Source organism: Enhydra lutris, unplaced genomic scaffold (genome assembly GCF_002288905.1).
Source record: "Enhydra lutris kenyoni isolate GAN:26980312 unplaced genomic scaffold, ASM228890v2 scaffoldscaffold26, whole genome shotgun sequence".
NCBI lineage: Eukaryota > Metazoa > Chordata > Mammalia > Carnivora > Mustelidae > Enhydra > Enhydra lutris.
The window spans coordinates 16,206,763-16,229,344 of NW_019154110.1; the positions used below are offsets into that span (position 1 = coordinate 16,206,763).

The 22,582-nt window shown below is 39.9% G+C and overlaps 1 protein-coding gene across 1 annotated transcript in view; it reads right to left on the reverse strand.

Moving 5' to 3' along the window:
- Nucleotides 1-22,582, reverse strand: part of LOC111151466 (ankyrin repeat and fibronectin type III domain containing 1) — a 437,740-nt gene that overhangs the window by 23,446 nt on the left and 391,712 nt on the right. Inside the window, exon 19 of the mRNA XM_022509473.1 lies at nucleotides 21,081-21,247. Within this exon, the coding sequence (XP_022365181.1) occupies nucleotides 21,081-21,247 (167 nt within the window). The remainder of the gene's footprint in view (nucleotides 1-21,080; nucleotides 21,248-22,582) is intronic.

Consider the following 22,582-nt stretch of genomic DNA (forward strand, 5'->3'; position numbering starts at 1 on the left):
TTCTTTAGTGAGGAATTCTAGGAAGAATATATAATTACTGCCCTCGGGCGTCTTTGCTTTTGATTCCTGAGACCCAGAAGTGGCCATTTAGGAAAACGAAAATCACAGTGCCTCATAATGGGGCATCTTGTTATCTCTACACCTCAGTGAGAAAGCCCTACTTCTCTGCCTATTGAGAGATTTCTGGGCACCCTCTAAGTCCCATCTTACCACTGCCTACTTCCTTGCTTGGTTTTCTCCTAAGATGAATCTCTGGTGTGGGTACAAGTAACCTGCCCTGTTTGTGTTTCCATATGGAAGTGGAAGAGAAGAATGGGGTGAGGGCTTCTGTGGTTCATCCTTATTTCAGCTGTGCACCATTTCAAGGTGCTTCTCAATTCTAGAATTGATTTTTCTCTGTGGTGTCAAGTCCATCCTTCCCACTTCCTCTACTCTAGCACTTCTTTGCCTGACACACAGAAGAACTGATTTCATATGGCCTTTCAGTAAACAACAAACTATTGAGCTCTTCCTAAACCATCTGCTTTGCATGCTATTTCCCCGCTTAAAGACCTCCACTGAGCTCTTTCTTGACTTCAGGACAAAGTCAAACCTTTTACCACCAGAAGGAAAGTGTCTTGTGATCTAGAATTTGAATAAATCTTCAATCATATCCTCCATCATGCAACTACCCTTCACCCTCCACTCAAATTAATTCTAAGCATTGGTCAGGCTGAACTTATTACAAGTCCTGTTACACTTCCATGCTTTTACACGTGCCTTTTTTCTGGTCCTCAAACACCTGTCTCTACCAGTATCTTTAGGTCACACCAGTGTCTTCAGTTCAGCTTCTTCTGATCCTTGAAGATTGAGCTTAAGTGCCTTCTCAGTAAATCTTCACTGACACCTCTTCCTCTATAGGCAGAGGTAGTTTCTCTCTCTTTTGTGCTACTAGAGCACTTGTTTCTAAATGTATCAAGACAGTTACCCACTTTATTAGAATTATGTGTTTACTTGACTGCCTTGGTATTAGGCTGTGATTTCTCTGCGGGTACGAACCATGTCTCCTATTTTTATTTCCTCAAAACCTGAAACATTATAGCTTTTCAGTTAATGTTTATTGACCAAATGAACAAAAAAATTTATGGCCTGGTCTGAAGAGGGCAGACCCTTCCTCCTCCAAAGTCTCCTCTTTCCCTCCATCCTCTTTTCTCTCTGTGCTCTTGATTTTCCTGTTTTGAAAAGTATATTTCAGGTCTATGATATTTACTGGCAGCTATACAGGAAAGAGTCACCATTATTTTGTAGCTTACTCTTGACCCTTGTAACTCCCTGAATGTGTCTTTATGCCTTTCAAGGAGGGATTATATCCTGTTAGCACTTGACAGATGTCCTCTCTTGGCTGAAGAGTGAGGAGAGTGAAGTGTCTCACATTCTGCCTTTCCAAACCAAGTTGGGAAAAAAAAAAAAAAGAAAGAAAGAAAGAAAGAAAAAAAAAATAAGCTTTTTTCCTTCTTTCTAAAATATGAAGATAGGGAGATTAGGAAAAGGCACTAAAGAATTTCTTTAAAAGAAACACTATCATTCCCATCTGAATTCTAAAACGCCAGGGTGTCCACAACTTTCTCTTGTTGTGTCTCCTTGTGGTAGGAACCTTGGATTGGTGGGTGGTCTCACAGCGCCCACACCCCCCACCCCTTGCCACTCACCACAGCGAGCTATAAGGACCTTTCAACTACAGCGCTTCACTTTCCCGTGCTAGTGGTTTTTATGCAGAGCCTTTAATGTTACTTTAACAAATGCTACTTTAACATAGTCTTTTGTGGTTTAGCAATGATACATTTGGTAGCCATCACAGAGGAGGGAAGGATAGACTGGAAGCTTCTAATTTTTTTTTTTTTTCTAATGTGAATCACATGCATTTAACAGACAAAATGGTACAAGGGTACAACAGTGCATTATCTGGACCACATGATTTGTTAGTAATTTACACACTAAGGCTAATTTTCTGTGGTGTTTTTTCTCCCTATTTTTTTCTATATGAGATAGTGACAGACTAAAATGCATTTGACACCAACACAAGAAGTTGGATTAAGCGTAGAGAAGAGTAGAAAGTATTTGGGTTTAGGTATCAGACAGAATTGGGAGTTTGAGTCAGTTCTGACAGTTACTACCTGTGTGGCATTGGGCATGTAACCTCTGGGAGCTTCAAGTTTCCCACATCTAAGATGGATAGTAATGTCTATTTAGAATTAAATCATATCGTATATATACAGTGCACAGAACAGCATGTGGCACCTATCAGAAACAAAAAATTTTTTCACACCCTTACCCTGACCTCTCAGAAAGAATGAGGCATTCAGAGTTAAAAAATTGGAACAGGGTTGAGATTAAAATATTCTCCCTAAGATCTTAACTTAATAAAATCCTAATCAGTCAGGGTCATGGAGCCTAGTTTGGAAGCTAAAAATATCAATAAGATTACCTCCTGTGGTCAGTTTAGTTCCAGGATTCTTTGCCAGTCTGTCAGAAAGAACCTGGGCACAAGATGCCCCTCTAAAGATTCCTGGGAGTGAATGAGTTGACAGTTGGAATTCAGGAGTGGTATCCTAAATCATGAAAAATGGGCCTTAGGAATGAGGGTTGAGACTGTGCCATTTCTTGTAAGCTTGTGGCCTGGATTCCATTAGGCTCAGTGCCTGGATATCCCACAGGCACCTCAAAACTCATCATTTGTCAAACTGAACTCATCATCTCTCCCCTCCCCCAAACCTGTTCCTCTCCTCATCTTTCCTATTTTGGTAGATGGCAACATTATCCATCTCAGCACCCTATTCAGACTCTCTGGCTCCTCCATTTTGCTCTTCAGCCACATTAAATCAATCACAAAGTCCTATTGATTTTAACTCCTCAATTCCTCTTGCCTCTGCTTCCTCTTCTACACCCCTACTGTGGCAGTCTTGGTTCCGGTTCTTATCACTACCACCTGGACCACTCTCTCAGCTTTCTCATTGCCTCTAGTCTCAGCATTCCCTGCTTTGGCTCTCCTGCAGTCCATCTTTAGAGCTGCTAAAATCCAAGACGACCATATTATTCCTTTTAAACAAATCTTTTCATGACTCCCCATTGCCTACATGATAAAGTTTAGCCTCTTTAGGATGGTATACGTATCCCTTTGTGATTCTGACTTTTTAATTTTTAGTTTCATCTCCTGTCTTCTCAGGTGCCATAAGCATCTTTCACCATGAGCTACTAGGAGTGTACTTAATTGGGCTGCATTTCCTCAGGTCTCCTAGCCTTTGTGCAGCCCACTTAAGATGATTTTCCTTTTTAGGTCTGCCTTTTCTTTCCTTTTCTGAATGTTTCTTTCTAATTCAAGATTAGCTCAAATGTTACCTCTTTAAGGAAGGATTGGATATCCTTCCTTTGAAATTCAATTGCCTACCTATTACAGCAGGGCTTTCGTCATATTGGGACTACCCTCTACTGGTGGTCAGATTATGTCTTATTAACATCGGTATGTCCAGCGCAAGCACAGTACTTGACATACAGTGGCAACCCAGCAAATGTTTGTTGAATGAAACATGTAGCCAAGCACTTAAGTATGAAATATATGCCAGGCTTCAAACTGTTTTTTTAAAAATCCCCCAGTTTTATAATCTCACTAGTCCAATCAGTATGAATCATAGAACCAAGGAAATCAGTAAAATCAACTTTTCTTATCATAGGCCTGCTCTCAGTTGTGACTGCCCATAGGATCAGGACAGGGCAACCTCCTCAGTGCAAGCTAGGCAAATCCTCAAGAGGCCACACCACTGGACAGAGTTTCTGAAGGCTCATGATGGTACCACTTTTTGTTTCTGTGAACAGTTTAAATAGTGACCCTTGTCGGTACCCAGGCACTTGCTTGATTACTGCAGTGGAGTATTATCCTGCTTCTATTCAAAGGTTGGGGTGGGGGGAGTGTCAGCCCTCAGGTTATGGAGGGGCCTGGGTTTGAAATGTACCGTTTTGCCTTAGCTCAGCACTGCTTATGGAGCTCTCCCATCCATATGACAGTCCTCCTCTCCCCTACAGTAATTCTGTGAGGGAATAGCCTCTGGGTTTGTCCCAGTCTATTCTTTACTCTAGGAGACAGAAGGCTAAGCTCCTTTATCATTCTGTCCTTGCTAGATCTATTTAGTGCTAGAATAGGCACAGATGCAGTTTTCTGTAGCTGGTTAGCAAGTTATTTATGATCACTCAGGCCACTGGCAGGAACATGGTCAGTTTGCCAAATCTCAAATCCTTTCATTGGGACAGGGATGACTTGTACAAGTCAAACCGAAATATAGTGTAAACTTTTTATAATTGACGTGTTTCCATAATTTGCACCTTTTCAGGTTTCATTAAAATTCCTGTGTTCTTATGACTTTCTGAGTTCTGATTGAATTTCCAGTAATGTTCTCTTTCTCAGAAATGCTTAGTGTATCTGTTGACCTTTTGCTGTGGGTCTACCTATGGAAGGCAGAAGTCCCTACTTAAAAAAACAAGTAAAAATTGCTTAGCATCTTTCTTGAGGGGTTTTAGACCCATTATAGTAAGTCTTTGAAGTTCCTGTAGAAATTGTTATTAAATGCTTTGTGGGCTGAAGTCTAATGGAAGAAGTATGGTAATCAGTACGATAATCTGTTTCTTGGAAAGCTCTGATTTCTTGGGGATAAGGTAGAGTCTGTCATGATTCTTACTAAGGCCCAGCAATCTTTTAAAAATTGTTGCTGGTGGTGCTGAAGTATAATAAACATTGTACTAGATTGTACTGATTTCTTGCTACTGGCAACATTTCCTCCTGATCTCTAGAAAAGACTAATAGAATTTTGTATGTCAGTGGAACTACGCCCAATGAGGTGATCTTTTCTGGACAGTTCTCATAAATCAGTTGGTTCACCTATAATATAATAAAGGAGGACCAGGAGAATATGAAGGTATATGTTATTCCAGGGAAAAACATCTTAAAGTCAGGAACTCTTGAGACCTAGGCTTTGATCTATGGCTTAGCTTTCATAGATGAAGGTTAATATTTGATAGTCTTACACTGCTTTTAGTCAAAGAGATAGGCACTGTTGGATTCTGGTACTGTGATAACTACATCTGTATTTTGTAAGTTCTTAAAATGTTATGTTTTGTGTGTTCTAGTATTAATTCGAGTGTGGTCCATGGACTGACAGCACAGTATCATCTGAGAGCTTGTTAGAAAAGCAAATTCTCCAGTCCTGTGTGGTGGGGCTCCAGGAGTCCTTTTAGCATGCTCTCCTAGTGATTCTCAGTGCATATTGAAGTTGGGGAAGCAGTGTTCTAGAGCATCATATCCTAAAGTGTGTTTTCTTAGTTTTTTAGTAAGTGCCAAACCAAAAATGCTTCTAGTCATGGTCAAATGAATTTAGAAAATGCTGGGCTAAACAAAGTTAAGCTTTTTGGTTTTTATTTTTTCATCTGGGGGGGGTACCAGATTTTACAGACCTTCTAATATGTTACTCTACCACTCAAAATTATCTGTTGGACTCTCAACACACTTAAAGTAGAATCTGAAGTCCTTATCATGGCCCCTGAGGCCCTGCATGATCTGGCTGTTGACTCTCTGATCTCATTTCCTATCTTTCTTGCTCTTGCTTACTATATACTTCACCTACACTGATCTTTTAGCCAAACACACTCTTGCTTTAAAGCCTTTGCCCTTGTCATACCCACTGCAGGAAAATCTCAGGTCTCTGCTTACATGTTTCTTCTTTAAAGGGACTCTTCCAGGTCATCATATACAAAATTGCAGCTCCTGTCTCTTCACCCCAGTCCCTTACCCTAATTTATTTTTCATCACAGCCCTCACTACTGTCTGACATTTACAGTATTGTTTGTTGATTGCTTTACTGTTTGTCTCCACCCACGAGAATGTAAGCTTCATGGAGAGTTTATTCATTGGAGATCCTTAGTACCTGGACTAGTGCCCAGCACATAGTAGGTTACTAAATAGGTATTTATTGAATTAATGAATAAATGAGTGGAGAGAAGGAATTGTAGACTAGAAAGTAACAGTAGTAGGACAAAGTGTGGCTGCCCAGGAAAAGTGCATGAACCTCCCAAAAAGCAGAGGACACTTGCAGAGCTTGGTCCTCCAGGGTCTTAGGAGTCATACACTATTATAATTGATCCCAAATCATTGATTATTACCATGAAGACCACTGAGACATGGGGAAATGAACTTCATGTATTTTTGTCTATAATCAGGGAACAGTAATGACCATTTCATACAGAATGGACTCCTGGTTAGCTCTTCAGTGAAGTATTTTCCTTAGTTCTTTTCCCTGTCAATTATCTATCCCTGGGAAATCATTCACTTTCATGGCTTCAGCTGTTATTAATAGACACTGGCCAAATTTCTGTGTTTAGTACTCAACCCTCTCTCCTGTATTTCTACTGCCAAATGGACATGTCTACTTGTATGTTGAATTTGCACCTTCAGATTCAAGATAGAGCTAAAAGCATCATTTTCTTCCCTAAGTCATATTCCTCTCTGATTTTTTTACTTTTGGTAATGGCAGCAATATCCTCACAGTATTTGAGGCTGAAAACCATTGGAGTACTCCAAAAGTCTCTAGACTTCACCTTTTCTCATTGAAACAGTTGCTCCCTCTTGTTTAATACTCTCAATGTTTTTTACTTCTGTATTTGTTTCCTTTATGGGGGGAGGGTTTGTTTCTGCCCTAATACTGGACTATATGAACTATGCCCCCAGATGTGCTCTTAATCCATCTTAAACAGATTCCTCATTCTGACTCTTAAGATACTGCCCAGTATGGCCATGAATTTTCCAGACCTTTTTATGTTCACTGCTTCTTCACATCATTTCTCTGATCTAGCCAAACTGGACCACTTGTTCTTTTCCCGACTCATTCTGAGACTTTTTGTTCCAGGGAACTCATTCTGCTCCCCCTGACAAGAAAGCTTTTCTTATTGTCCATGTTTATTAGTATCCTGTCCATTCTTTAACACCCACATCAAATATCCTCTCCTCCAAGGTGGCTTTCTGATACCTTGAGAAAAATGTGTTTCCTTTTCTTTTTTCAATATCACTTATGATTGGCATATCTTATTAGCTCATTTAATAATAATTTGTATCATTATTTTACTGCTACCACTGTACTGAAGGCCCCTTGCAGGCAGAGACGTTGTCTTACTCATCTCGGAATCTCCACAGTAGGCATCTAATATATATGTATTGACTTGAAATGAAATACCATGACCCAAACTGTATTTGGAATAGCAGTGCAGTCATATCATGGACTAATAATGTTCTTTGGATGGGGAACTCATTGCGTGGGGTCATATTCACATCCAGGCCTCTTGGGATTGGTATGGCCAATGTGACACGGAAAAGGTGCAGAAAGTTTAAGTGATTGCCAGTGTCTCACAATAGAGGACCCAGGACTCTCAAGTCCCAGTCTGCAAGTGTGATTCAGGCTTCTGTTAATAACTCTTTTTCTTCTGGAAAATAATAATTGCTATTCTTTAGTTGTTTTTGGCATCTGAATGGTTGGAGCAAGGGAAACTGAAAGGCTTAATCCATTTATCCTCAAGGGATAAATTCAGATTCAGATGCCCAGGTCTCAAAATGGCAGTTGCCTGTCTGCTTCTAAATCTGGTGTCTGGGGAGCAATCCAAAGAGAGTCTGCCCCCATTTCATCCACCCAGCGCTCACCCTCCCACAAATCCTACAATTCATTTGAACTGATAGAACTCCTGCTAATTGCCTCTTATTGGCCTGTTATAAGATGAAGCATGGGGAAGAGACAAAGCCTCCCTATTCACATTCTCAGTGGGCAGCAGAGGTCTCTGCAAAAATAGAGAAACTGGGGCCCAGGCTATTCATTTTTGAAAGTCAGGACAAGATCTTCCACCATTCAGAATCCCACATTATAATCACAACACGGCATCCTGGGATGCTATTTTCTCAAATGGTCTGCTAGAAATCTAGAGTCTGTTTAATAAATCAGCACTACATTGACTTTTTTTTTCCTCCAGAGTGATACGCACTTTACATTTTAATTTCACTATTTTTTTCCCCATTTGGAGGTGAGAGAGAGAGAGAGAAAGGGCAGTGCTTTTCATGAAAACATCAGTTCTTGTACTTATGTTTTAAGAAAGCAAAGCGAAGGCAAGAACTGCAGCCTGATAACTGAACACTCTGTTTAGAATTCCCTCCTCTCCATTGGACCTTAGCTAGGTTTCAATAATTATTGCTCAGGCACATAGTCTTGGAGCTTTGCTTTCTCTCAGACTTGTACACAGTTCTAGGAAGGGTTGTTGCCAAAGCCATCATGTGATTTATTGACCCTCCACTGGGACAAGGGGGAACAGATATAACTTTGTGATTTTATTATAAGGAGGCTGGGTTAATATTTCTAGGTGAAACAAGCTACTATACCAAGTTCAAACATCTGAAGAGGGAGGTTAAGAAACCCTGAGTGTGGGGTGTAAGGATTATTCTGTCCTGGGGCTGTACAGACGTCGTCTGAGGCAGGGAGCAGGAGAAGAAAGGACACATTGTGACCCATTTCCAACACCTCCTGTGTGTAGAGGCGGAAGTTCCTTGCCTGCAGAGGGACACGCGCGGAGGAAAAATAGGAGAGTTACAACATGGCACTTACATAAACAACACCAAACTGGCATAAAACATCTAACAAAATTACACGACTTCAAGCTTGGAATTTTTATACAACATAAATATTAGGGTTCAGCCCATTTAATAATGCTATATAAAATCAAGATTTAAGGCAGTAATGTTCCACATAAACTCTGAAAACAACATTTATGCTTCTTATAAAAGCAGAAAATGATTGCATTCTGTGGGTTTTTCAAAATGATGAATATAATTACATGAAGCAACAAAAATGGATTGAATTAAAAATCTACTAGTTTCAATTTAAGTTGGTTAAAGGGGAAAAATGTAGTTTCTGGCCAAGGGTTGAAAAAATTTTACAAGTATCCAAAAAAAAAAGTTGTATGCACTCTTAGGCAGTTAGGCAGCCCTCTCCCAACATGTGTATGTAGCCCAAGAGTCACCAATGAAATATGAGCTGCTTCAAACCTGCTAAGCTCGAGAAACCCTTTAATAGTATCTACTGTCACAAGTAGAGCTGGTGTGTTTTTTTCTCCTCCTGAGTACATGGCCACCCCTGGAATAATCCAGTTTCTCCCCTAGTGCCTTTATGGCATCTTGTGCAATTTATTCTTCATCAGTGTTGGCTGTTTTGGACTAACCTTGCAGTACTGACTTAAAATCTGAGCAGTACCCCAATGGAAGAACACACTTGGAGTCTCTAATCTATGTCCCTATGACCATAGGTCAGGGGCCAATTCTGGGTTGTTGCTCTGTTATTGAAGAGGGCCAGTTACTCCTGTGATGGGCTTCCTGTTTTATAGGCTAAACTTGGTTGATTGTGTGTGTGTGTGTGTGTGTGTGTGTGTGTGTGTGTGTGTGTGCTGGGTATGGGGAAATGGTGAACCTAGGCCAAAAAGAAAAAAAAAAAAAGAGAGAAATGAATTCAGCCTAATGCTACATCATGTTAACTTACTAGACAGAGCCTAATAAACTTTTACTGTTCTCTTCTGTGCCAACAGTTTTTCCTGAAGTTGCTTATTAGTGGAGGTTAGATTCTCACCTTTCGATTTAGATAAGATGACAATTTTGACAGCAAATTCTCTATTTGTGAAAAGATAGCCATGGCATAACCTTGCCATTGCTGTAAGTTATACTACCACTAATCTGCTGTTCTTAGATAAATCATTTGTATATCTAACTAAGTGTATACTTATTTATTTATTCTCCTTGACTTGTGCTATCCCGAAGCTGAGACTTGGTGTCTTTTCAAGGTGGGCTAGTGAATTATTTTTCCTTGCTTGACCAGACCACAATAAAGCCAGGTCCAGGAGCTGTGGAAGAGGTCAACATGCAGGAGATAGAGAAAAGGGGCAGAAGTGTGTCCACTTGTAGGTGTCAAATTCAAAGTGTGCAGCATGTGCAAAGTGGTATTTAAATCACTGAAAATGAACTCATATATATTTTTTAAACTTCTGAAGTTTTATACACAATGCAGTTTCCATTAGCCATAAAAGAAGATAAAAATGGTAAAGACTAGTACCTGGTGTAAAGGTGTATTGATCTGCTTAAGGAGGGCTTTCACTGCCATCTGGAGCTCGTAGAAGAACAATTGCATGGGGCAGTCAGAAGTATGATCCACACTTTCCATAGATTCAGAGCCAGAAAGCTTTTGGACCCATTCCCACTCCTCTCTGTATGTTGAGTCAAGTTAAAATTAGAAATTTAACAAAAGTTCAGAACACAGCTCAGAACATTTTTACTGTATATGTCCAGAACCTGGATAACCAATTTTTGGTGGTTAAAACTCAATACAATTCATGAAATTTGAACTTTTTGCCACCCAAATGGAATTTAAAAAGAGCTTTTGCTAATTTAAACTTAGTTCACCTATCAAACCATATATACCTCAGAACAGCAGGTCTAATTTGTATCAATCAGTTTCTGAGTTTGGAGCTTTGAAATATTTGGTAATAATTTCCTGACTGTCTTCATTTTTCTTTCCCTGAAGATCCTCTGTAAGTTCTAAGGCCCTACATTTTACCACAGGGGCATCTGCTGGTTAATTCAGCAGTTGGGTAACCACAGGACTCTGGTCCAACTCAGGCAACAAACCACATGGCACATTTCAACCCTGGCCTGTTGTAATCGTGGGGACTATTTTGGTTTCTTACCCCTTCCAAGAGCTTGAGGAGAATCACAAACAGGAACACCAGACAATTCCAATAAAAGGAACTAGGGGACACACATCACTGCTTCCATCCTCCTTTCAAACCAGTCATCTGTGTCTTTATTCTGCGTGCTCTGTAATCCTTCCTAATGAACTTTTCCAAATGTCATGCAGAAGGAAGGGGAAAAGAATGATGGTGGGAGAAAACACATCTGGTTTGTCCCCCAAAGGCTGTTCTTCAAAAGGAGCTTAGAAAGATCAAGGTAAATGCTTCCTGGGAACACTGTTTCCACAGGTATGCTAGCTAGCACAAGTCTCTAAACACGTTCATTTGGCCCAGTTTCTCCTCTTTCTGACTGTGCAGGGAGCAGCAATATGCTCTTAGGAGCAGGCTAGAGAGGGAAGGGAAGCCCTTCTCTTCGGGCACGGAAAGAGAGGAGGTGCTAACATATGTTCCCACCCGTGTGAAAACCTTCTGAGGGCTCTCTCCAGTGTGCTATACCAGCCTGGGCTCCAGTCTGTGTCAGAAAATGAAGTTGATTATGACATGAGCTTTTCATCAGAAAACAATCTCTTTTAACAAACTATCCTCTTAAAAAAGTTTCTGTGTTCAGGGTATCTGCTTCCTTTTAATTCCTACACTGGAAAATACTATGGAGAATCTACCCTATTGTCCCAATAAGAGAAACAAAATAAAAATTAAATCCTACTTCAATCTGGGTATCCTGTTGGCTTCACAAATTGAAATCTTGGAGGACCTGCTTGGGAGTTGTTTCTTTTCTCCCATCACTGATATTGAACTAAATGAGGGGGTTCTGACTAGCACAAGCATTCATAAAACCTAAAGGATAGCACACTGCTAAAATAGCATCTATAATTGAGTTAGAAAATAAATTACAAGTAGAATACCATGAAACATCTACCATTAACTAAACAGTTTAGTCTGTAAGGATGAGGGAGATGGAACTGGCAAGAGTGAAGGCTACTGGAATCTTCTGTAAAAATGAAACTTGGATCCTTGTCAAGGGGAAATTAGTTGGTATAACCACTAAAAGATAGAGTCTAAACCTTTAAGACACAAATCTAGAAAATGGATGAAAGTAACCATTGCTGAGTCAACCCACAAGTGAGCCATGTAACTAACCTCTTGGGAAGGATTGAGAAGATAACCAAAGTTGATGTAGAAGTGACCACCAGATGGCAGACTTAAGGTCTGGGTGTAGTTGAATGGTGAAAGATGAGAATATGGCAGCTAGTGAGTTCTTTGAAGAGCCCATCATCATTTCCTTTGTTGTCATCAAATAGTATTTAATAAACAATACACTACAGTTAATAAGCTATTGTCACTTTATGGATCAAATTTTAAGTGACCGAATTAGAATCCCTTTTGGTTAAGCAAATCCATAGCTGTAACTAGAATCTGCACATCTAATTTGTACTGTGAAGCCTGATGAAGCCTCAAGAGTTCTTATCTATTCTGTCCCTTTTTTCAGGTTGAGCACAATTCAGTTCATTATAGTAGATTTTCAGAGGCCTGCTGGAGGGCTAGTTGTAAATCTGAGCCAGATTACCAAGATTGGGCAGCTTTCCCAAAGCTAACAGGGTAATTCACCATAATGCCAAACTGTGGAGCAGTTTCCAGAAGCACAGGCCTTGTTACTTTTTTTCTTCTTTAGAGAATCATAAAGAGTACAGGAAACATACAGTCCTCAGGCCACAGGGTTAGGGGTGGGGACACTGAGCATAGGAGGATTCTTTAAGGGGAAATTGCTCTACCAGAACCCATTTCCACAAGTGATACTTAAAAAAAAAAAAAAATGACTAAGTTGTGAAGAAAAGATACCGGAAATAGAATGTTAAAAGAAGAGGGCATTTATTCATTAACCAGTTGAGTATTGGTGGTTGCCCGATGAATACCATAGAGGGGAAGTGTAAGGAGTGTGCATCTCCTTCATGGGCTCACTCCTTCCACCAACCATCACCACAAACCCTCCTTATCCTAATGCTAAAATGCAGCTAAGCCTCTACCCTGGTGTACTGGCACCTGGGGACATCTCATCACAGAAACTACACTGTGTCAGTTTGCTTCTGACTCATCAAACCCATCACTTGAGCCATGGTTTCATCACAAGGAAATCTGGATTCCTCACAACTTACTTGGAAATGTTACTGTTTTCACGGATCTTCACGTGGCAGAGAATGTTGGGCAACTTTTGGGTAACCAGAACTTTGATCTGATCCACAGAGCTACACAGCTTTAGGTAACCCAGATATAATCCAGGAGAGAGACGCTGATGACTCCTTTTGTAATAAGAGAGAATATCCTGTAGGGTAAAGAACAAAACAACACATAGAACACCTTGAAAAGGTAAACTCAAAACTTTTTCCTTTCTTAGGTACACAATGTCATAAATGAAAGGAGCTCTAACTAAGCAATTAGGTAAGAAGCCTTGGATACCACCATGAATGTTAAGGACATGTTGGTGGTACAGGCAAGCTTATCTTCAGGAGAATTACCCTCCAAGTCAAGTAATTAGTCATTAATATAGCCTGCATGCCTCCTATTTCCCTCAGTTTTCAGAGCCAGGATAGGTGTATGGATTGTGACTGGGAATGGGAAACTAAAAAACTAGAATTCATAATTTCTGTCCTTGCAGGGCTAATTGTTTAGCTGGGGGAAACAGAAATTTGCAAGTGTCAAAGCTGACAAAGCTGTACAGGAAGCCTCATTGTTTCAGAATAATTGGTATCTAGGAAAAGTCTTATTACTGAATGACATCGTTTAAAATTGGATCAAAATTTTATGGTAATTAGAAAATGACTTGGTTGATTCTTTATCTTGAAAAATGAAACAAAAGTAATAGCAACAGGTTTGTTTATCTTACATTATTAACACTTAATTCTGAGGATGAAGAAAGAAGTATTGATTCCTTTTTTTTTTTTTTTCTTTTTTTTGGCTTAGTGTTTTAGGCTAAATTGTCTGATAGCTGAAATGCTATTCCTCATGTTTAACTTATACAACATGATCATGAAGAGGATATTTTCGCAAGAGTATTTGAAGTCTTCATATCTTTTCCCTGGCTTTTAAAAAATGTTGATATTTAGGTCATTCTCCTAGGATTCTTGTTCATTTTGTGTTCTTCAGTTGTTAACTGGCCTGCCCCTGCTAGATTCTTAATTGTCAGTAGCGTTGCCTGTGATTTGATCAGGTCTCCACATCATCTTCATCAGCTTCAAGAAATTCTGTATCTTTTACAAGATTTTAAAATTTGTCTTGTAATAGATTTGCCTGGAATTTGCATTGTATTTTCACATCATAATATTCCCCAGGCAGCAGAGACTGAGTGAAGCTGTAGGTGCAAGAGCAAGTGCCGGCCTAGTTGAGCGCAGAGGGATGTTTGAGTGGGGTCGTGTTTTATGTGTGGTTGGCTCTCCAGTGAACTCTTTTTGTGGTGAATTTTGCTTCCCTATACAACTGCAGGAACTCAGATAGTGAGTAAGTAGAAATATATATCAGTAGTTAATACCTTTTTCAACCTTTGGGCAGTGGGGGAATTGAAACAGAGTTAGAAGTGATGAGTCAGGTAAGCATTCGTATAGGCCAGAATGTAGCCTGGTTTTCTGAGGGAGTGAAAAGAAGGAAATGCAGGGAAAATTAAAAGGAAGAGAAAAATCAAACATTTAAACTTATACAGAATTCTATATGGAACAGAGAGATATGAAGCCTTCCTTGACCTGTATGCTCTGAAGGAGTGATCCCTCCTTTGTGAAATTCATCATCTGCAACATCTAACATATGCTATTGTGTATCATCTCCTCTGTCCTATCCTTTATCAAACATACTGAGTTCCAGGCACTACAGGAGACACTGAGGTTTCAGGTGAACATTATGTGATCCCTACTTTTGAGAAGGTTGAAAAAGACAGATGAGTAAACAAATGACCACAATATTCTGAAATCGGTTTTATAATAGAGGCAATGGAGGCATACAGAGGAAGGAATACGTACTATTTTTCCTCTTTTATGTTCTTTTCTTGAACCAGGCTATGAAATTAATGGCAGTACTATGTTTTCTATTGCTTTGTGTCTTTAGTACCCAGTGCTATTTCTGTATATACTAAATACACAACATGTGAAAGTCAGGACTGGTCCCTAAGCCAGAACATAGGAGAATAGCAAAAGAGGGACAAAATAAGAATGGTCACAGTTGGGAGGAAGGCATAACTAGCAGGTACAGAAAAGCAAAGGCTAAATAACTTTTATGATATTTGGCAAAAAAAAAAAAGACTAGAAAAATTGGATTTTGTGTTCAAGAAGGAAGGAATTTTTATTAATGTCAGGAGATGGATAAGGCAGAACTTTTTGATGTCTCCTATCTTACCTCTTTACAAAAGATCACAGGAGTGGACTGGAGAAAGTTCAGTCAAAGTGAAATTTTGAGAAATGAACAGGTAATAAGAGAAACAAATGAGAGAAGGGGAAATGGAAGTATTCAGATCAGCAGAACTGGATGATATGCACCCTAGAGATACTTGCTGTACAAGCAGATGTGGCCACAAACCCACAGGTCATTATTTTTGAGAAGTGATGGGGAACTGGAAAAGTCTCTAGAGACTAGAAAAGGGCAAATATACCTATCTTTAAACAGGAAGGAGAGAGACACAGGATGACCCTGGTAATTAAAGACCACTAACTTATTGATCTTTGAACAAAATGAGAATGAACCATCAAATAATCAATTTTCAGTTACCCAGGAATCCTGAGACACTTTTAAATAGGAATCAACATGGTTTTGTGAAGGGCAAATCATACAGACAATGTTAATTTCCAGTAACAAAAGAGCAGAATCCATAGACCAGGGGGAAGTCTCAGTGTGATCTGTTTTACTAGATAATCTGGCAAAAGTAGAATCTTGACCACATTACTTTAATAAGCTGACTATCTGGGTTGAAGATTTGTGGATGATGGAGGTGGTGTGGGAACAGTAGACATGTTGAGTGATGGCCCTATAGGGACTTGTCCTGAGGGCCTGTCTCTTTAGCTTGTTGAGGGCCTGTCTCTTTAGCTTATTTATTGATGTTTCAGACAAAGAAATGAAGAATGTGTGTATCAAAATGGTGGGTCCCAAATTTGTTGTGGTTTTGATTTTCTAGAAAATAGTAATAAAGCTCTGAATGATCCTATGCACTGGAAAAATAAGCTATCATAATTAGAGTTGAAACTTAGTAAGAAAATGTCTTTGTAAAGACCCACACCCAGGAAAACAAATACAGGATGGATATAAGAGAAAAACATGTGGGGGTTAGAACTAACCACAAATAGAATGAGAGTTAGGAAGACACTGTGGTTATGTAAAAACCAACACCATTCTTAGATGGAGTAATTTACTCTTTTGTTCACTTTTTTAAAAGGACTGACTGAGCATCTGCCTGTGTTTTCCTGCCTTTCATAGTCATTTATCCTTCATTAGTCAGATTGTTTTTAGAGCCTGAGAAATGTATGGGAAGAGAAAGAAACTGTCCCATTCATATAATCTTAGGTACACTAGGAAGGACTTCTAAACCAAATCCAAAGGCTTTGGGCCCATATATTGCCTGATTTGACTTCTAACCTGTTTTTCTAGCCTTTAGTTTCATACGGTCCAGTTGTGTCTCTTATCTCCAGCCAAAATGTATTGTTTTTTTCTTCCTCAGACATATCCCAGTGTCTCTTCTTTCATTCTGTTGGTTCATGAATTCACTCACTCGACAACTTTTATTGGGCACCTACTATGTATCAGGGTGTCATGCTAGAATATTAATGACATCAGTGAGATGTGATCTTCCCTTTCATGGAACTCAGATTTCCATGTGTGAGAGAGACATGTAGTAAATTTTTCTAACTCAAGGTGATGAGGGTTGTATAATATCCATTGTGACCCCAAGGGAGGGTTATATCTACTTTTCCATTTCCTTATGCCTCATTTCTCTGCTATGCCCTCTATTTAATTCTCTCTCTTTATTCTTCCTTCCTTCTTCCCTCCCTCCCTTCTTCTCTCCTCTCTCCTTCCTACCCGCTCTTTTTCTCTTTTTTTCCTCCACCTGGTGAACTTAATTTACCCTTCATGGCTCAGCCAAATGTCACCTCTTCTACAACGCCTTCCCTGATATTTCCAGGGAGAATTAATAGCTGCTTTGTCTGTGCTCCCATAGTACACTGTTTGTACTGCTATCAGGCTCTGGTTTAATTCTGCCTTGTATTACCTTGATTTGTTTACAAGTCTGTCTCCCTCCCTTGACTGAACTCCTTGAGAGCAGGGACCTTGACTTACTCATTTGTTTTTCCTATAGCACCTAGAAGGGTTCCTGGCACCTAGTTGGTGCTGAAAAAATGTTTATTAAATATGAAGTGAGAGGCCCAGAGGTAGTGGAATCTGGGGCTGGGCCTCTTGAAGAGAATATGCTATGTTGGTATAGGGACCAGGAAGGATCTATCCAACCACCCTCCCTTGAGCAGGTATCCTAAGAGCTTGTTAGAAGAATGATAGATGCTTTTCTAGTAACTACAGGGCTTTTGTTTCATTGCAGAGAGAATGGAAACTGAATTGTCCAGGGATAGCAAAGGTCATAAAATGGTGGCCTGGGTCTTTGTGGGCCCAAGATTATATGGACTGCAAAAAAGTTTTAAAAAATTTTTAAAGATTTTATTTATTTGAGAGAAAAAGACTGAGTGAGAGAGCACGAGCGGCAGGGGGCGGGGCAGAGGGAGAGGGAGAAGCAGACTCTCCACTGAGCAGGGAGCCTGACTCGGTCTCCATCCCATGCTAGGGATGCTAGGATCATGACCTGGGCCAAAAGACAGATGCTCAACGGACTGAACCACCCAGGTGCCCCAAGAATTTAAATTTTCTAAATTATTTTCTAACCTTTAAAAATAAAGAGATTTAATTCAAAACTCTGTAGATTTTCCAACTTCTCTTTAAAAACTGGAAAACATTTCAACATTGGGACCACTTTCTTCCACTGTAGTTAGATGAGGCTGAATGGGGTCTTTAGATGGGACAAGGGCCCTCCAGATTAGTCTCTGTTGCTTCTGCTTGTTTTCTTTTTCTTTTTTAAATTGAGATGTAATTAACATACTATAACATTCACCCTTTTAAAGTGTGAGATTCTGTGGTTTTTTCCTATGTTCACAAGCTTGTGTGATTATCAGCACTACCTAATTCCAGATCATTTTCATCACTCCACAAAGAAGCCTGGCATTCATTAGCTGTTATGCCCGAGTCCCTCCTCCCTTTGCCCCTGGAACTACTCATCTACTTTCTGTCTCCGTGGATTTGCATGTTCTGGATGTTTTGTATAAAGGGAATTATATAATATGTGGCTTTTTGTGCCTGGCTTCTTTCACTTAGGGTAATGTCCTCAGCATTCATCCACTTTGCGGCATGGATCAGTGCTTCACTCTTTTTTATGGCTGAATAATATTCCATTTATAGATATACTACTTTGGTTTATCCATTCATTAGTTGTTGGGCATTTGGTTGTTCCCACTCTTTGCTACTTGAATAATTCTGCTATGAACATTGCTAAACAGGTTTTTGTGTGAACCCAATTGTTTCTCATATCCAGGTCAACTGGCTTACTTTCATTCATCTTCTTGATTCCTACAGTTTTTGATTCCCATGTTTTAGGGGCTGCATGGAGGTAGAAAGAGCAGGAATGTGCTGGAAAAAAGAAACAACAGAGAAGGGCAGAAGAAATAGTAGGTCTTGGGCATCACAGGTGTAAGGAGGCACAGGGTGAGAAGGAATGCCTGAGGAGGAGGAAAACTTCACGGGCTTTCTCTAAGATTACACCTTTTTCCCAAGGATTCAAAGAAAGGGAGGGAGAGGGCATGTAAAGCAGTTCGGCAGAATGGGAAGGGTACCTGACTAGGAGTAAGGAAATTTGGGTCCTAGTTTCTCCTATGCTGCTTTTTGGCTGATATGACCTTGGGGAGTTATTTCCCTGAAATCTGTAGCTTCATCTGTGAGTGGGACACACTCACAGATGTGAATAAAACTGCCCAATCTCACTGGGTTTTCACAAAGATCAAATGATATTATAGATGTGACAAAGTGTTTATAAACTTGAAAATATAGTACTAATGTGAAAGATTTATCTTCAAGAAGAGTTCACCTGTGAAGTTTCCAGTTATTAAGGTGACCCAGGAGATCAATGTCTGAGTAACTCAGCACCTGAGAGGGGCCTCCCTATTGGAAATACTCTCATTGCCAATTAGTTTGCTCAGAGGGACTCTAATTTGTTCATAATAACTCTCTTTTTCCTAGACGCGTGTGGGGAGGATTGCTTCCTTTATCCCTCCCTCCCTCCCTCTCTCCCTCCCTCCCCTTCTTTCCTTTCCTTTCCTTTCCTTTCCTTTTCTTTCCTTTCCTTTCCCTTCCCCCTCCCTCTCCCCCTCCCCTTCCCCTTTCCCTTCCCCTTTTTTCTTTCTTTCTTTCTTTCTTTCTTTCTTTCTTTCTTTCTTTCTTTCTTTCCGAGTTCCACATCGGGCTCTCTGCTCTGCAGGGAGCCTGCTTCCTCCTCTCTCTCTCTCTGCTTGCCTCTCTGCCCACTTGTGATCTCTCTCAGTCAAATAAATAAAATCTTAAAAAAAATATATTTTATTGATTTGTTAGAGGGAGAGAGAGAGCATGTACACAAGCAGGGGGAGCAGCAGGCAGAGGGAGAAGTAGGCTCCCTACTGAACAAGGAACCCAGTGTGGGCCTCCATCCCAGGATGCTGGGGTCATGACCTGAGCAGGTTCTTAACCGACTGAGCCACCCAGACGTACCAGGAGGTAGGGGTTTAGAGAAATTTATTTGCTCAAAGCTCAAAGCATTCCTTGCCTAGATGATTGTGATAGCTTCATATTTGATTTCACTGCTTTTGGTCTTCTCTTTAAATCCAGGAATGGTATGCAAATTATCTACGAACATAGCCAATGAGAATGAGTGCTTACTATAAACAATCAGTATGGCTATACCACTGCAATGGACTATCTCCCAGCTTGAATCTATGCTAAATAGCTATGAGAGGCTGTAACTTACTTTCTTTAAGACTTTGGCCAAGTCCCTGTTGTCTATAGAATAAAGTACAAATTTCTTACCATAGCCTTTAATAAAGCCCTTGTGGTCTGATCTCATTGCTACTTTCATTCTTGCCTGCTTTCTTACTACCTTCACTCAATTTATGCCCCAACCATCATTCCCCAAATACTGTTTTCCTGCTCTTTCTGCCTTATCTGTTTATACTTTTTCTTTGAATGCCCCCAGTCTGTTTCTCCCTACTGTATAGTCTAATTTATCCCTCTAGGCCAAGCTTGGATATCAGTTACATCCTCTGTGGCAACTTTTCTTACACCCACAAATATTAATAAAGTGTTACTTCTTTGTGTTGACACAATTTTTTTTTTTCTGGTACTCCTCTTTTGGCACCTAACTCATTTTATAAATAATATTTATACACATTTCTTGTCTATCCTGCTGGGTTTAAAACTCTTTATGGTCAGGGACTGTATCTAATTCAACTTCGTATCTCTCTTGAAGTGCCTGACATCTGGGTATTCAACAAATATTTACCAAATTGAACTGACTATATATCCTAGATATCTATCATAGGCTATTGCTGGTATACTCATTTTGTGAGTTGGGTAATATTAGGCAGAAAGATCATAAGATTTGTCCAAGGGACTTACGGGCAATTTTAGATGAGATCCAAATTGTCTTGATGACTAGTCAGTGCCCCTGTCACAAGAACTTGAGGTGTCATCTTAAGGCTTTTCTAGACAAGACCATAGATAGGAAACAACTTTTCCAGCCCCTGTAGCCACACATTAGAGTATCAGTCAGCTCTGCCAGAAAGGGGTCTAAAGCATGAGGTCCAACTGGATTTGGGTTAATATAATTCTGGGATATTAAGTTAATTGATACAATTTTTCTTTCTGTTAGAATTATCAATGGACTAATGGGTAATAATGATAATCTGATTACTAGTTCTTCTAGCAGTGATTTTTCTCTCCAAATGGGAAGCCACTACTACCTACCATAGTAATGGATGCAGGTCTTAGTAATGCTGTGATTTATATGTAGTTTTTTTCTTAAGCCTTTGTTTAAAAACTCACTTCTTCCTGAACTCCAAATTTTAACCAAATCAAGAGGCTACTTGCATGCTGTGGTCTTTAAATAAACCCAGATTGCTGTTCTTTTTTATGCTTGTTTCTCATCCCCTCCACTCTACCCCTTCTTCCTTCATTCTGCCTCAGAAGAAACAAACTATTACCTGCATGAAATCTAAAACTTGCTGGTGTCTTTGTTTGGCAGCTGCAACCTCGCTGTCTGAGATCGCTTCCCTCAGGGACTGTTGGGTATTCAGAGAATCCAGCTCCACCACAGCAGAAAGGCGGCAATACAGACTAATAAATTTCTCCCTGTAGCTGCAAAAATGAACTGGAAAATGGACAAGCAAAATAAAACATGTTAAGATCTGGTATCAAAATAGAGAAATTCATACCTCAGAGAAAACAAGTTGAATGAAAACATGATTTATTAATCCTATCAGTGGAAAATATTAAGCCATAAATAAATTATAAATGTGCTCTTTAGGGGCCAGTTGTCTGGCTTCAGTCAGACAGTATTCCCTTTTAAGTTTTACCAAGTCCTGGTAAAGGTATGGGGAAGTGGGCTTGGCTCAAGCTACAGTTTATGTTCTGCTCCTAAAGTTAAGGCCATATATATATATATATATACATACATACATATATACATACATACATACACACACACATACATACATATATATACACATACACACACATACATACATATACTTACACACACACACACACATACATACACACACACACACACATATATATATTCTGAGAAAATAAGTTTGCTTATCACTTTAAAGAAGAAAAAAGTCAAGTAGCAATCTGAAACCTAATTTTGATTTCCATGTCTGATTTCTACTGTGTATCTTACATGCTTCTTTTCAAAGCCAGAAATCCCAGAAGATACAAAACACACTTTTCTTGGGATGTCTTTTGTCTGGCTGGAAAACTTCCTTTAGGGCCTGGCAGGATGGGTTTTGATTCTTGTCCCTGCTCCTCAGCTGCTCTGGAAGGATGATGGAGCTGATACCTCAACAGACCATTTTTGTCTTTGGCAGACTTGGCCTTCATCTTTCAAAAGATAATGGGCCAGCGGCCAGAGGGAACAGTCTGATAACCTTCATCTCCATCACGGAGGAGGGAGAGAGGAGTGTGGGACTCAGGCTCATGTGGGTACCCTGAGGTGGATCAGATGTTCTGTACTTCTCAGACTCTGATCACATACTAAAACAACAGACTGCAGCGGGATGAGGAAAGCATCCTCAGTCAGACTAGTGCAGGACCAGTCTCTTCCTAGCCATTGTTGAATTTTCAGACTCACTTTCTAGGAACCTCATTTACTCTATGTGTCTATATCACTGTGTTTCATGCTTTGGAAACAGTCTATTAGAACTCCACAAATCTGTGGAAACATTTTTATTCTGGCTTCTTTAGTGAGGAATTCTAGGAAGAATATATAATTACTGCCCTCGGGCGTCTTTGCTTTTGATTCCTGAGACCCAGAAGTGGCCATTTAGGAAAACGAAAATCACAGTGCCTCATAATGGGGCATCTTGTTATCTCTACACCTCAGTGAGAAAGCCCTACTTCTCTGCCTATTGAGAGATTTCTGGGCACCCTCTAAGTCCCATCTTACCACTGCCTACTTCCTTGCTTGGTTTTCTCCTAAGAT